The following is a 13,056-nucleotide window of genomic DNA, read 5'->3' as shown; positions in this document are numbered from 1 at the left end:
TATATCCTAATAAAAATTAACATGTTAAAAAACACACTTAAAAACTCAAATAGTACTATAATTTTAAAAATATAGGAAATTTGATTTAAATGAGGCCTCAAATATAGTACTTTCTCTGGAGCCCTCAAACAAAGTACAACCTTTAACTTTAGACTACACCTTCGAGGCTCACAATTCTTTGTTAAATATTTGAGGATTTTATTGACATGGTTAAATTTAGGGCATGACTCTAATACCCACTTACGCAATATCTACCATTCAAAAGTGTGAATAGTTATGAAAATATTATTGCTCAAGAAAAGAATACATATCTAAGAATAAGAAATAGAATTGAGGTTGAAGGTTCAATCTTGATTGATGAATACAACCCTTTAAATAGATACAAGATACCAATAAATACTTGCAAATAATAAAATATAAACTAACTAAATCTTTAGAACGGACAAATTAGAAATAGATTAATGGAAACTTAAAAATAGATATGAAAAAAAGTTTTAAGAAGAAAAGGTCGAGAGAGGAGTGCCCTTAAGGAAGTGTGTGATAAGCGCAAGGGCTCTTATTGGCTGAAAGCTTGGCACTTCATGACCTGCCCCTCTCACTGTTGCCAATGTCAACCCCCCTTCATACTCTTCCGCATACCCTCCAACCTACCAATTCAACGTTCAAAATCAAAATCAAAATCAGGATTAATTAGAACGATCTAGAAGTTAGGTTAAATCAAATACCCGTTTATTTTGATAAAGAAATAGTTACAAGAACGTACCTCATGTTGAACGAACCAAGGGTACCAAGAGTTCTTCACGGGAAGCTTCATCGAGGCAATAGAGTATTTGGTGGACGTGATGGGTACTCTCCCATCAACGTCACCGCTGAAATAAATACATTATTTAATTATAATATTAATAATTATTACTACTTTTTCAACCACTAATAATTAATATTAAACTACCTGAAAATCCAGACTCGTAAACCACTGTCCATGAACTCTTGCAGTAGAGGAATAACGGTGGATGCACTATCGGACCAGTTATTGATGACATTGCTACAAGACATCCACCTATATGCAAGCTTTGTTACGTTGGCGTGCATGGCCCTTTGAACCTCTGCTCGATTCAAGTACGCGTGCGTGTAGTAATCGGTGCATGGATCGTACTTCATCACTGTTGCCTTCTTCGGTTGATCTGTCAAGCTTTTGTTTCCACATATTGGATAGTAGATGTTGTAGATGTCAATCATTTTTGTGTTGCCCTCAACTATTTTCATGGTTTTAATGCATTTTAGATTCTGTGTTGTCGTGTTGGGCGAGAAGTTGCAATACTTCTTCATGTCTTTTGCAGTTCCATCGGCAATTAGTGCATGGGTAGCGAAGAAATCGTACATTCCGATTTGGTCTGTCTCGTCGTTGATTACTGCATTTCCAATCTAAAATCAATAAATAAGAAAAACAAACAAACAAACAAACAAACAAGCAAGGTCGGTTGTGTCAGCGAGCGTGTTTGAGATGACCATTAAACAAAGTAAAAAGTAAAAAGTATTCTTCACAAAGAAGTCCGAAGAGACAAAGAGGTATACTTACAATAATACCCTTCAGGTTGACGATCGTCTTTCCAGCGTTCTTATTGTGTGAGAGAATGACGTTAGCCAGTTGAGGGACGTAATGACCTGCATAGCTTTCACCGGAGATATAAAAATCTCGGTCCCTGTATTCTGGGAACCTCTCCAACCAATTCGCCAAAAAAGCATAGTTGTCGATTGCCGTATTCTTATCTCCGTTGCTTTGGTAATCAGATGTAGTATTGGAGTACGAGAATCCCACTCCCGCCGGTGATTCCAAAAACAATACATTTGCAACTAGCAAAATTATTTAAAGTATAAATGATTTTTTGTTTTCAAAGAAATGGCATAAATAATAATTAAATCTTAAATATCCATAGATACCCTGAGCCCATGAGAGGTTGTTTTGGAAGAGGGTTTTCCCGTCGCTACGAGCCCGGAAGGGACCGAGTTCACCCATGGCTCCATAAGCAAGAGACGAACACCCAGGCCCTACGCAGCCAATCATTTATTAACACGTGTAATCTGATTTTAATCATATTAAAAATTTCCGATGAAGTAAAAGACTTAAATCCAGGTTGCCGGCGTACCTCCATTGAGCCATAGAAGAAGCGGCAACGAGGTCTTGTTTTGAGGAGATTCAACGAAGTAGTAATAGAAAGCACGGCCGGCGGTTTTGTTCACCGTCACATAGCCGCCGTACTGCGATAACTCAACCCTAGGCGGTTGTCCTGGCAGCCGTTCGATTTTGTCCTGCTGCTTCAGTCCAGTCTGATCGTGAATCTCAACCGTCGGCAAAACGTCGGTGATTTGATCCGCCACTTCGTTGCGGACGAAAAAACCGGAGGCATCGGCGGCGTTTGAGTTCCTGAAGAATTTCGCCTTGTAGAGAGCGTCGAGTGCTTGCTTCTGATTCTTGGCGGCGATTTGAATCGCAAAGAAGAAGAGGAAGAAACAGAGGAGAACCGAATGTCCGGCCGCCATTGAAGATCGTCGGTAGTCTCTGATGAAATCGGAATGGAAAACGGAGTTAAATAATGGAAGAATTTGGGGATTTTTCCGAATTTCTAAATCCAGGCTGATGAGTATCTGTACAGTCTAGAAAATAACTAAAATGGATAGTGAAGTTTTGAAGGATGGTTTGTTTGAAGGCCATGAACGTGGGGTTTGATAAGAACAATCAAAACTGAAAATGACCCATTAATTTGTTGCGTCACCGCCAATCATGTTGCGCCATGTCACTCCGATTGAATTCGGATGATGTTAAAAGGGAAATGAGATGCCACGGTGACGGCCCAACGTTTAAAAACCCATTTTATCCTTCGAATTTTTAAATGGAAGACAACAAATATTACTTTTTCTGGCGAATTTAAATTTTATTGCATTTCTAATTTTCCTTTTTCAAAAACATTACATTAATATAATTATAAAGAATGACAGAATTATATTCGTTTGCCTTCCATTTCTATTGATAATCTTTAATTTTTACTTAAAAACAAATTTTAAATAATTCCCCAATATTTTAATTTAAAAATGTTTTCATTAAAGAATAATCAAGAAAATATATGGAGAGTTATTTAAGAAATGTCTATTTTACCCTTATGGGAAGATGATGAGATTCGCAATTAATCGGGGAAAGGAAGAAGAATGAATAACATTTTTTTATCATAACTGGGGCTAAAGACGAGATTATATTCTTCATTTTTGTCCCAGTCCCGCTACATTTGACTATATTAAAAAAATATTAGTTAGTTTTGGGGCTTTAATTTTAATGTTTAAACTAAATTTGGTCATTTGAAATTAGAGTTTTATTAAGAATGAGACTCTCACCTACATGAGCTCAAAATACAGATTCAACCCACTTCTATCCATTTCGAGGTACCATAGCATGTCGAGAATAAGGGCATACATACTAGATGTAACTACTTCTTTGATTGGGCATTGTGTCGTCTTGCCTTTACGATCAATACATAGTTAAGTAGGTCGATCACGAACACTACTAGTGTGGGAGCAATCTTGGTCAGGGAAAGCTAAGACGGCGCAAGGAGTCCCTGTAAGGTGTTGGATGATGAAAGTCCCACATCGGTTAATTTAGGGAATGGTCATGGGTTTATAATCTAAGAATACACTCTTCATTGGTATGAGGCATTTTGGGGAAGCCCAAAGCAAAGCCATGAGAGCTTACGCTCAAAGTGAACAATATCATACCATTGTGGAGAGTCGTGTTCGTCTAACATGGTATCAGAGTCGAGCCTCGATTAAGGGAGACGTGCTTTGTTCGAGGGGAGGTGTTGGATGATGAAAGTCCCACATCGTGGAGAGTCGTGTTCGTCTAATTCGTCTAACATAAGGAAGTGTGTGATAAGCGCAAGGGCTCTTCTCAACGTCAAAATCGAAATTGGAATTAATTAGGACGATCTAATTGAGGTTAAATTAAATACTCATTTATTTTAACAAAAAAATAGAGTTACAAGAACGTACGTCCTTATGAACGAACCACGGGTACCAGGATTTCTTCGCCGAAAGCTTCATCAAGGCGATAGAATTTTTGGTGGAAGTAATGGGTATTCTCCCATCAGTATCACCGCTGAAACCAATATAGTAGTTAATTTTAATACGGATAATTATTACCATTTTTCCAACGACTAATAATAATTATTAAATTACCTAAAAACCCATGCTCGCAATCCTCTGTCCATGAGCTCCAGTAGTAGAGGAATAACAGTGGAAGAAGTACTAGACCAACGCATGATGACATTACTACAAGACTCCCATTTGTATGCAATCTTTGTCACATTGGCGTGCATCGCCCTCTGAACATCTGCCTGGTTCAAGTAAGCGGATGTGTAGTAATCAATGCAAGGATCGTAGTTCATCACCGTCGCTTTCCTTGGCTGATGTGTCAGGTTACCGTTCACACATGTTGAATAATAGATGTTGTAAATGTTGATCGCATTCGTGTTGGTGGCCATTATTTTATACGCTGCTGAGCATTGCGGGCTCTGTGCCGTCACATTTGGCTAGAAGTGACAGTACTTCTTTATGTCGTTTGCAATTCTATCGGCAATTAGTCTATGGGATGCGAAGAAATCATACATTCCATTTCGATCTGTCTCGTCGTTGATCACTGCATTTTCAATCTAAAATTAACAAATAAGAAAAGAAATTCAATGACCATTTCAAATGCATTTCCTTGTTCTTCCCATCAGAAACTCGAGAGAGGTATACTTACAATAATACCCTTGATGTTGACGATCGTCTTCCCAGCTTTCTTATTGTGTAAGAGAATGACTTGAGCTAGCCGAGGGACAAAGTGACCGGCGTAACTCTCACCAGAGATATAGAAATCTCGATTCTTATACTCTGGGAACCTCTCTAACCAATTCACCAGAAACGCATAGTTGACGTTTGCCGTATTCTTGTCTCCTTTGTCTATGTCAACTGACCATTGTCTATGTAAACTGAGGTAGTATTGGAGTAGGAGAATCCCACTCCAGCCGGCAACAACACATTTGCAACTAACAAATTTTAAAATATAAAAAATTTGAGGCATAATTATTAATTTCACCTTGAAAATTTATAAATATTTAAAAAATTCGTACCGTGAATCCATGAAAAGTTGTTGTGGAAGAGGGTTTTGCCATCGCTGCGATCGCGGAAGGGACCGAGTTCACCCATGGCTCCAAAAGCAAGAGACGAACACCCAGGCCCTACGCAGCCAATCATTTATTAACACGTGTAATCTGATTTTACTTTAAAAATACAAATGTATCATTTAAACTAACATTTTAAAAAAAAAATCACTTAGATCCAGGTCACCGGCGTACCTCCGTTGAGCCATAGAAGAAGCGGCAACGAGGTCTTGTTTTGATGAGATTCAACGAAGTAGTAATAGAAAGCACGGCCGGCGGTTTTATCCACCGTCACGTAGCCGCCGTACTGCGATAACGAAACCCTAGGCGGTTGTCCTGGCAGCCGTTTGATTTTGTCCTGCTGTTTCCGTCCGGCCTGATCGTCAATCTCGACCGTCGGCAAAACCTCGGTGTTTTGATCCGCCGCTTCGTTGCGGAAGAAAAACTCGGAGGAATCGGCGGCGTCTGAGTTCCTGAAGAACTTGGCCTTGTAGAGAGCGTCAAGAGCTTCCTTCTGATTCTTGGCGGCGATTTGAATCGCAAGGAAGAAGACGAAGAAACAGAGGAAAATCGAATGTCCGGCTGCCATTAAAGATCGCCGGTAGTCTCTGATGAAATCGGTATGGAAAAGAGAGGAGTTAAATAAGGGAACAATCTCTACATTCGTACAATTTTTAGTTGAGCAAATGACCAAAAGGGATAGAGAAGTTTGAAGGATGGTTTGAAGACCTTGAACGTAGGGTTTGATAAAATACCCAAAACTGAAAATAACCAATTAATTTGTTATGTCACTGCCAATCACGTTGCGCCATGTCTCACCTAAACTAATTTAATTATATCTCCACTAATTAAAATTAAAATTATTAATTTTATCAGAGAATTAAATCTCCTACTTTAAAAATATATTTTATAAATATCTTACCATATTATCACACAAAATTTTATTATTATTATCATAATTATCTCATAAACTAATTTAATTATATTTCTATTGATTAAAATTATAATCGGTTATTTTGTTAGAAAAATTGAATAAAATTTTATTATTGTTATCGTAATTACCTCTCTTATTATAATATAAGAACGACCATGTCAAAGAATATTTATATGATTATTATTAAATTGTTATAAAATTTTAATGTGTAATTGATTTTTTTTAGTGAATACAAAAATAATGACTATTTATGTTTTTTAAAATAAATAAATTATTAATCAATTTTTATAAAATATTTATTTGAATTTCGAATATTTAAATTATTTATAGAAAGTAGAGAATGACACGTAAGCAATATTATTTAAAATTTTAATTAAAAAAAAAAAACAAAATGGTCAAATATTTTCTCCCTGTCTTGGGCTTTAAGCCAGAGAGAACGCGGATTTCGCCATTGAAGCTTCCTCTTCGTCTTCCTCTTCCTCCCGCCGCCTCCTATAAAAGCTCTGAAACTCAACACCCCACCATTGTTGAAGCTCTCTCTTAAGATGCTCCTTTTGCTTCAAACCTTCAATAAGCTCTGTTCCAAGCTCCACGATCGCCATGGCCGCCATGGATGTAAAGCTTCTTCCTCCGTTTCTTGTCTTCAAGCTATGGAGGACGATGTGTCGTCTTGCTTGAATCAATTTTTATTGTCGAGTTCCGATTTGGAACAGTTGTCGTTTTCTTGGCTTCTTCAGCTTCTTCAGGCTCTGCCGATCCTCCATCAGGCGTTTGCGAAATTGGTTTTTAATTTGGAGCACCCCGTCGGAAAATGGGGCGCCCATTTGGTTGATGGGTATTTGAATTATAGTCTCAATTTGCTTGATCTTCTAAATTCCATCAGTTTTTCTTTATCCCAATTGGGGGAGTCTCGGGTTTCTGTTTCTTTTGCGTTGAGCTTAATTCAGAGCTCCCCTTCAATGGCGGTTTCTCGTCTGGAACAGATTGTTCCGATGAGGGGTTTTGAAAGATTGGTGATCGGAGGAACTGTGGGAGATCAGAAGAAGGGTGGCTCCAGGAAGGAGCGGGCGGTCGAGAAAGCTTTGGCGACAATGGAGGGAATCGGGTATTGGATTTGTGGGGTTATGCTTTCTGGTTGTGAGGGAGATTCGACGGCGTATTTGGAGATGAGAAAACTAGCTGCTGATGTGGCGATTCCGGCGTTTAAGGCATTGGATTCCGTGATCTTGGCGGTGGTTTCAGGGAAGGGGAGTGTGCCGGAGGAGGTCCGCGAGGTGAACAGTGCGGCGGCAGAAGAGATGAGGAGGAGATTGGGGAGGTTGGAGAAGGCGGTGGAGAGATTGGGGAATGAGGTGGATGAGAGATTCTCGGAGGTTCTCGACGGAAGAAGCCGATTGCTTGATGTTTTCAGACATTCCTAAGATTTGAAGTGAAGATTTTATGAAGTTTTTTTTTTTCCCTCAAAATTCAATTAAGTTTAATTAAACTTATGTGTGTATTGGAAATCTATCTAATTACTATATTTCAGAGCGAAAAAAATGATAAATAATACATTTATCTACGCAACGAAAATACAATGTTGTTTATCTTATTGAATATATAAAGCTAATCTTAAATCTAGTCGTTTATCGTATCGAATATATAAAACTAATCTTAAATCTAGTTGTAATGATCCTATCGATATAAATTAATCTTAAATCTAATTGTAATGATCCTATCGATATGAATGATAGTTTACTTTCTTATAATAAACGAGAAAAAAAAAAAGAAAATAGAGGAAAAATAGACAAACACATCCAAAAAAAAGTGGGAATAGCATCAAAGATCCAATCAAAACAGCATCCCTATTGTTCAAATGCTCAATAACGTTTACGTGTGGCCCAAGTTTACTGATTTGAGGTGCTCAAACAAGCACTCCCACCCAAGAAACATGGCCAATGCATTGTCATAATCGATTAGGCATTGGTTGAATAGCCACCCAATTGCATGCAAGAAGCCCCCCTCAATCTAGACTCTCATGGTATCCCCTCATTTATGTGTTAGTTTCAATGTTGTTTTATGTCTATTAATCTCCTTCTTTTCAAGGAACATCATTTTACAACAACAATGCATATTCAAGCTTGTAAAATAGGATGGATGCAAATGATAAAAGGTATTGTAAGGTACCTTATTTGTTCCTATAACACATCTGCGCTCAATGGATACGGGGCTATGTTATTAAGATCCGAGTCGTCCATCTTTTGACACATGTATATGAAGTGAGAATCTGGGTCTTCTATGACAAAACTCGGCAACAGCAAGCCGTTGTCGGTCAGAGGCACTGGCTCTAGATATGGTTTCTCTAGTGTGTTACAACCTTCCGGCCTTTGGAATCCTGGCCTTGCTGTACAAAGTAAAGAATGAGAACTGAGAAGGAACTATATTTCCAAATTCCATAGAACTGAAAACAAAGGACTAACAAAAGTACGTCAAATAACATAGAATAGTTAGGAACCACAAACCTCCACAATAGTATGATATTGTTCACTTTGAACATAAGTTCTCATGACTTTGCTTTTGGTTTCTCCAAAAGGCCTCATACAAAGACATATATTTCTTATTTATAAACTCATGATCAACCCCTTAATTAGTCGAGGTGGGACTCTCTCCTAACAATCCTTAACATATAATAAGATGAACTATCTTGTTACATATGATACCCGGAATGAATGAAAGAAATAGAAGCAAAATAAATGTGATGTTTTGGTTTCAACATAACTGGTAATAGTCCAAAAGAACGATGCTCAGTTGATGCAGATGGCCAGGTAAAAAACAGCCTTCAGCATAACTATATCACTTGTGGGGTGAGAGGAATCAAAACTAAGACCTTTCAGAAAAAGTAGAGGTGCCATTAACAGATTCAACTTCATTATGAATCAACTTGTTTCTATATTTAACAAAAGTAAAAGCAATCCATGAAAGGAGTGCATCCAAGAGCCCCAAACACATAGCAAGGGAGCCAATTTTCCAGCTCACCCGCTGGGAAAGCTAACCAGGGAATAGTAGCATCATTTCTTCCAATAAATACCACTTCGAAGAAGTATGCCCTTCTATCTAGTCAGTCGATAAATGATCTAGTTTTCTCGGCTGTGAAAACACAGCCTCGAGAAAGCAATGGCACACCTGTTACACGTAATAGCAATATGGCTTGAATTTACCTACGTTAAAGAGTTTTGTTTCATTTTTTGTTGTGTGTGTGATGGGGGGAGGGAAGGTCATAGAGAGTAGCGGGGCAGGTACAAGAGATTCTGTGAGATCCCACATTGGTTGGAGAGAGGAGAACGATGCATTCTTTACAAGGGTATGGAAATTTTTCCCCGGCAAACGCGTTTTAAAACTTTGAGGGGAAGCGCGAAAGGGAAAGCCCAAAGAAGACAATATCTACCAGCAGTGGGCTTCAGCGGTTACAGATTCAAAGGTAAGCAAAGAGATCAGCAAAGAGATTGTATCAATCAATTAGTTTCCAACTTAAAAAAAAGGCCCTACATTGAGTAATTACATTCATAGTTCATGTTCAGAGCTTTCAACAGGTGTGACACTCAGGGAGTGAGTTCTTGTAAATCTAATATTAGACTTCTATCGTCAGAAGTGACTGAGGATTCCAAAAAAAAAAATTGTTGTTCAGCATAGATATGGTCTGAAACAAAACCAGGAAGCAAATAAACATCCAAAGAAGACCTGTATCAATTTGAGACCTGAAAATAAGAAGGATCAGTTCGGTGAGAGGATGATGAAGAACTCACGGATTATAAACAACGCTATCTTCCAATTGTACGAAGGTCGCATCAAATAGGGCATCCTAGCTTTCGGGTCCCCATACGTGATCTGTAAACGACCAATTTTGATTATTTTACTGCAAACAGAACATTAAAAAGCAAAGCCTGATGAGAGATAAAAGATGGTTACCAGTAAATAGACTCCTCCAGATTTAAGAAGCCTATAGAATTAACAGCCAAGAATTAGTGGAGAAATGTAAAACCGAAAGACCAGAATCTACACAAGTCGATCGATGTTATGAAGTTCATAAAGTCCACAACCTACTCACTTCTCCCAGCATTTGAGCAGCGCTAATCGAAGCATCAGTGCCACACTATGAACACGCAATTAACGAATTAGAACACAGGAAAAAATAGTGAATAACATGCATTAGAAATATGGAAAGCTCACATACCATCAATGCATCAAGTGTCCCTATATCAAGAACCACGAGGCCACGAGGCATTGAAAGATCAACACATAGAGCAAACTTCAGTATTAAAGACTGGGAACTTTGATGGTGTGTAAAATGAAGATTAAGAAGAACTCATACCTTTATCAACGACAGCATCGAATTTCTCGTCTGGGAAAAAGCTCATGTCTCGGACATCCATTTCCATGTCTATACAGATTTGTCAAGGAAACTCGTAGGAGCAAAACATAATTTAGCTAAAAAACGGGAATACAACAACGACAACAACCATTTGAGAGGACCGTCTCTCCTACACTTTACCCATACCCGAGTATTTATGATTCAATTCAACAAACTTATCAATAATAATGGCCATAATAAGAATTCTGTCAACACAAACAACTTGAGGGCTACTCTGAAATCAAAACAAACCATTTATGGTAATTTAACTAAGCTGCAAGAAGAATTCTGTCAACATAAACAACTTGAGGGCTATTCTGAAATCAAAACAAACCATTTATGGTAATTTAACTAAGCTGCAAGAAGAATTCTGTCAACATAAACAACTTGAGGGCTATTCTGAAATCAAAAGAAACCATTTATGATAATTTAACTAAGTTGCAAGCTTCAGAGGATACATTTCAACTGGGGGATGAACTGATGTTTTCTTCTCATTATGTCGACTGCCACCGAAGAAATGTCAACATTCATTATGTCTTCATATCCATCATTGACCATATCCTCTGACATGACTACAAGTACAAAAGATGTAACGGTTAAAATCAATGTTTTACGAAGAAGCAGACAACAATTGAGTCATATATAATGTGCCAAAGCTCTTTATTACACTGCATCAGTTATCAATTTCTTCACGGTATCGTTTCCAATCTGCAGATTAATCATCAAACAAAATATTACACTGCTCATGCTTTCATCTCTCAAATAAGTTGATTTATCCGAACACTAAGCTACTTCAGTTCAAGAATGATTCTCTCAGAGCCAGTTTCCATGAGAATCGGACCGGATTAACACCAAAACAATTGAATACTAAACCCAAGTGTTCAAGTTCATTCCTGACTATGAATTCTTAGTAGCAAAATTCCAAGATAGCTCCGAGATTCAATTTTCTCTTACGCTAAACCGCCTAAATCTCTCAATGTGATGAACTTAAAATGCACCAAAATTTGAATGCATCGAAGATCCGTTCCGATTTCAACTTCCAATACCTCCACGAGAACTATTCTAATCTCAAAAGAAAATGAAACTGGAAAATGGCAGAAAGGAGAGGGGAGTTACCAGCATTACCACAGCCGACCATAAGGACAGAGGCGGTAGTGCTGATGAACTTACGAACGAAGGGACGAAGAGCAGCATAACGCTGGTACCAATCAAAAGAATCAGCCTCCTGCTGGTAACGAGCGTCCCAGTAGACAGCATCGCCGTAGTCGTAGGTGTTGCAGCTCGACGCGTCCCTGTTCATCTCTTCACCTACGGCCGCCGCCGCCGGGAAATTTCACAGCGGCAAAAAGACGATGAGAGCTTGAATACACCGGCGGCAGTTGTTAGGTGGTTCCGGTGAACTGGTAAAAAAAACCTTTCGTTGGGTTATAGAGAGAGGGAGAAATGAGAGAGAGGAACGGGGAAGTCGGCTGAACTCTGGTCCGGATGGGATTGAGAGCGCGTGGTGAGTGCGCGTAGTGAAATGCGCGTGAGCTTAGATTCGAGAGGTAATTCAAACCAAAGTAATTATTTAAAATATTATTTCTCCATAAACCAAAGCAAAGCGATGAGCCGTACGTCTTCTCCGCATGAACTCCCACGTACAGCTTCTTCTTCCATGGCAGTTGGCACTCTACTTCCTTCTCCACGTGTGCCCTACCCGCCGCCATTCTTTCCCCTTTTAAACCAACCACCGTCAACGCTCTTCTCCACTCCTTCGCTTCTGTTCAACGCCGCTACACATGGAAAAAGAGATCGCAGATCGGAAGGCCACCGTCGGCAATGAAGTCCAAGAAAACAACGACGGAGAATCCGAAGAAATTACCGAGAGAGAGAGTACAAGAAAGGAGGAAGAGCATCCACTTCCATTGATGGCGCTCAATCACGTCTCCAGAGTGTGCAGAAGCGTCAAGGATTCCGTCGATTTCTACACCAAGGTCCTAGGGTTTGTCCTGATCGAGAGGCCGCAGAGCTTCGATTTCGAAGGCGCTTGGTTGTTCAACTACGGCGTCGGGATTCACTTGATGCAATCCGAAGACGAAGATAATGGAGTTCGTCTAGGCGATAAGGACCATCTGGATCCGTTGGACAACCACATCTCGTTTCAGGTCAGTTTCTGAATTAAAAAATCGCAAAGAAAAGTTTGAATACATTTTAGGTTTTTGTTTCTTGAAATTGAAGTGTGGCAGTGCGAAGACATGGAAGCCATGGAGGAGAGATTGAAGGAATTGGAAGTGAAATACATGAGGAGGACGTTGGACGAGGAGAATGGAGAATCAATCGAACAGCTTTTCTTCAACGATCCTGACGGATTCATGATCGAGATCTGCAACTGCGAGAATCTGAAGGTGGTTCCGGCGGGTTCATCCGGCAGGATCAGGCTTCCGGCCGGTCGCCACAACCCTCCATTGGAATCGAATGGACAAAAATAGTTTGGACATTTTGGATTTAGAATTATGGAGAGAGAAGTTTTGGGATAATTATAAATTAGTTTTTTTTTTTTTTTTACT

The 13,056-nt window shown here is 39.1% G+C and overlaps 4 protein-coding genes and 1 pseudogene across 5 annotated transcripts; 2 read left to right on the top strand and 3 right to left on the bottom strand.

Moving 5' to 3' along the window:
• Positions 1-480: 480 nt before the first annotated feature.
• On the bottom strand, positions 481-2,613 carry LOC111488387 (serine carboxypeptidase-like 40). The gene is made up of 6 exons (XM_023136111.1): positions 2,145-2,613; positions 1,939-2,046; positions 1,577-1,851; positions 950-1,422; positions 764-869; positions 481-647 (listed from the first exon to the last, which is right to left on the bottom strand). Exons 1-6 carry the CDS (start codon positions 2,536-2,538, stop codon positions 495-497), a joined length of 1,509 nt encoding a protein of 502 aa, XP_022991879.1. The 5' UTR covers positions 2,539-2,613; the 3' UTR covers positions 481-494.
• Positions 2,614-3,384: 771 nt separating this feature from the next.
• LOC111488318 lies at positions 3,385-5,835 on the bottom strand (annotated as a pseudogene).
• A 935-nt stretch (positions 5,836-6,770) lies between these two features.
• On the top strand, positions 6,771-7,541 carry LOC111488317 (UPF0496 protein 4-like). The gene has a single exon (XM_023136015.1). It carries the CDS (start codon positions 6,771-6,773, stop codon positions 7,539-7,541), a length of 771 nt encoding a protein of 256 aa, XP_022991783.1.
• A 379-nt stretch (positions 7,542-7,920) lies between these two features.
• Positions 7,921-12,106, bottom strand: LOC111488419 (methyltransferase-like protein 13). Of its 2 annotated transcripts, XR_002719189.1 has the most exons (9): positions 11,624-12,106; positions 10,966-11,079; positions 10,469-10,537; positions 10,331-10,350; positions 10,197-10,249; positions 10,066-10,096; positions 9,903-9,984; positions 8,104-8,503; positions 7,921-8,072 (listed from the first exon to the last, which is right to left on the bottom strand). XR_002719189.1 is itself a non-coding variant. In XM_023136156.1 (8 exons), the coding sequence occupies exons 1-8, from the start codon at positions 11,805-11,807 to the stop codon at positions 8,298-8,300; spliced, it is 759 nt and encodes a 252-aa protein (XP_022991924.1). In that variant the 5' UTR covers positions 11,808-12,106; the 3' UTR covers positions 7,921-8,297. The 2 variants fall into 2 exon arrangements, 1 of the variants encoding a protein (XP_022991924.1); XM_023136156.1 differs by having other exon boundaries at positions 7,921-8,503.
• A 158-nt stretch (positions 12,107-12,264) lies between these two features.
• LOC111488425 (lactoylglutathione lyase) lies at positions 12,265-13,052 on the top strand. The gene is made up of 2 exons (XM_023136161.1): positions 12,265-12,654; positions 12,736-13,052. The coding sequence occupies exons 1-2, from the start codon at positions 12,289-12,291 to the stop codon at positions 12,976-12,978; spliced, it is 609 nt and encodes a 202-aa protein (XP_022991929.1). The 5' UTR covers positions 12,265-12,288; the 3' UTR covers positions 12,979-13,052.
• Positions 13,053-13,056: the final 4 nt, after the last annotated feature.

This window comes from Cucurbita maxima, unplaced genomic scaffold (assembly GCF_002738345.1).
Source record: "Cucurbita maxima cultivar Rimu unplaced genomic scaffold, Cmax_1.0 Cma_Scf00013, whole genome shotgun sequence".
Taxonomy (NCBI): Eukaryota; Viridiplantae; Streptophyta; class Magnoliopsida; order Cucurbitales; family Cucurbitaceae; genus Cucurbita; species Cucurbita maxima.
The sequence above is the reverse complement of the archived record's forward strand: the minus strand, read 5'-3'. Positions and strand labels throughout refer to the sequence as shown.

What these genes read in the sequence shown, in the direction of transcription:
- LOC111488387 (XM_023136111.1), bottom strand. Translation starts at nt 2,538, where the DNA reads ATGGCGGCCGGACATTCGGTTCTCCTCTGTTTCTTCCTCTTCTTCTTT. An exon ending in TCTTCTATGGCTCAATGGAG is followed by an intron (nt 2,047 to 2,144) that starts GTACGCCGGCAA and finishes TTGGCTGCGTAG; the next exon opens with GGCCTGGGTGTTCGTCTCTT. An exon ending in CTTGGTTCGTTCAACATGAG is followed by an intron (nt 648 to 763) that starts GTACGTTCTTGT and finishes TTGAATTGGTAG; the next exon opens with GTTGGAGGGTATGCGGAAGA.
- LOC111488317 (XM_023136015.1), top strand. Translation starts at nt 6,771, where the DNA reads ATGGAGGACGATGTGTCGTCTTGCTTGAATCAATTTTTATTGTCGAGT.
- LOC111488419 (XM_023136156.1), bottom strand. Translation starts at nt 11,807, where the DNA reads ATGAACAGGGACGCGTCGAGCTGCAACACCTACGACTACGGCGATGCT. An exon ending in GGTCGGCTGTGGTAATGCTG is followed by an intron (nt 11,080 to 11,623) that starts GTAACTCCCCTC and finishes TTGTACTTGTAG; the next exon opens with TCATGTCAGAGGATATGGTC. An exon ending in GGACACTTGATGCATTGATG is followed by an intron (nt 10,250 to 10,330) that starts GTATGTGAGCTT and finishes GCGTGTTCATAG; the next exon opens with TGTGGCACTGATGCTTCGAT.
- LOC111488425 (XM_023136161.1), top strand. Translation starts at nt 12,289, where the DNA reads ATGGAAAAAGAGATCGCAGATCGGAAGGCCACCGTCGGCAATGAAGTC. An exon ending in ACAACCACATCTCGTTTCAG is followed by an intron (nt 12,655 to 12,735) that starts GTCAGTTTCTGA and finishes GAAGTGTGGCAG; the next exon opens with TGCGAAGACATGGAAGCCAT.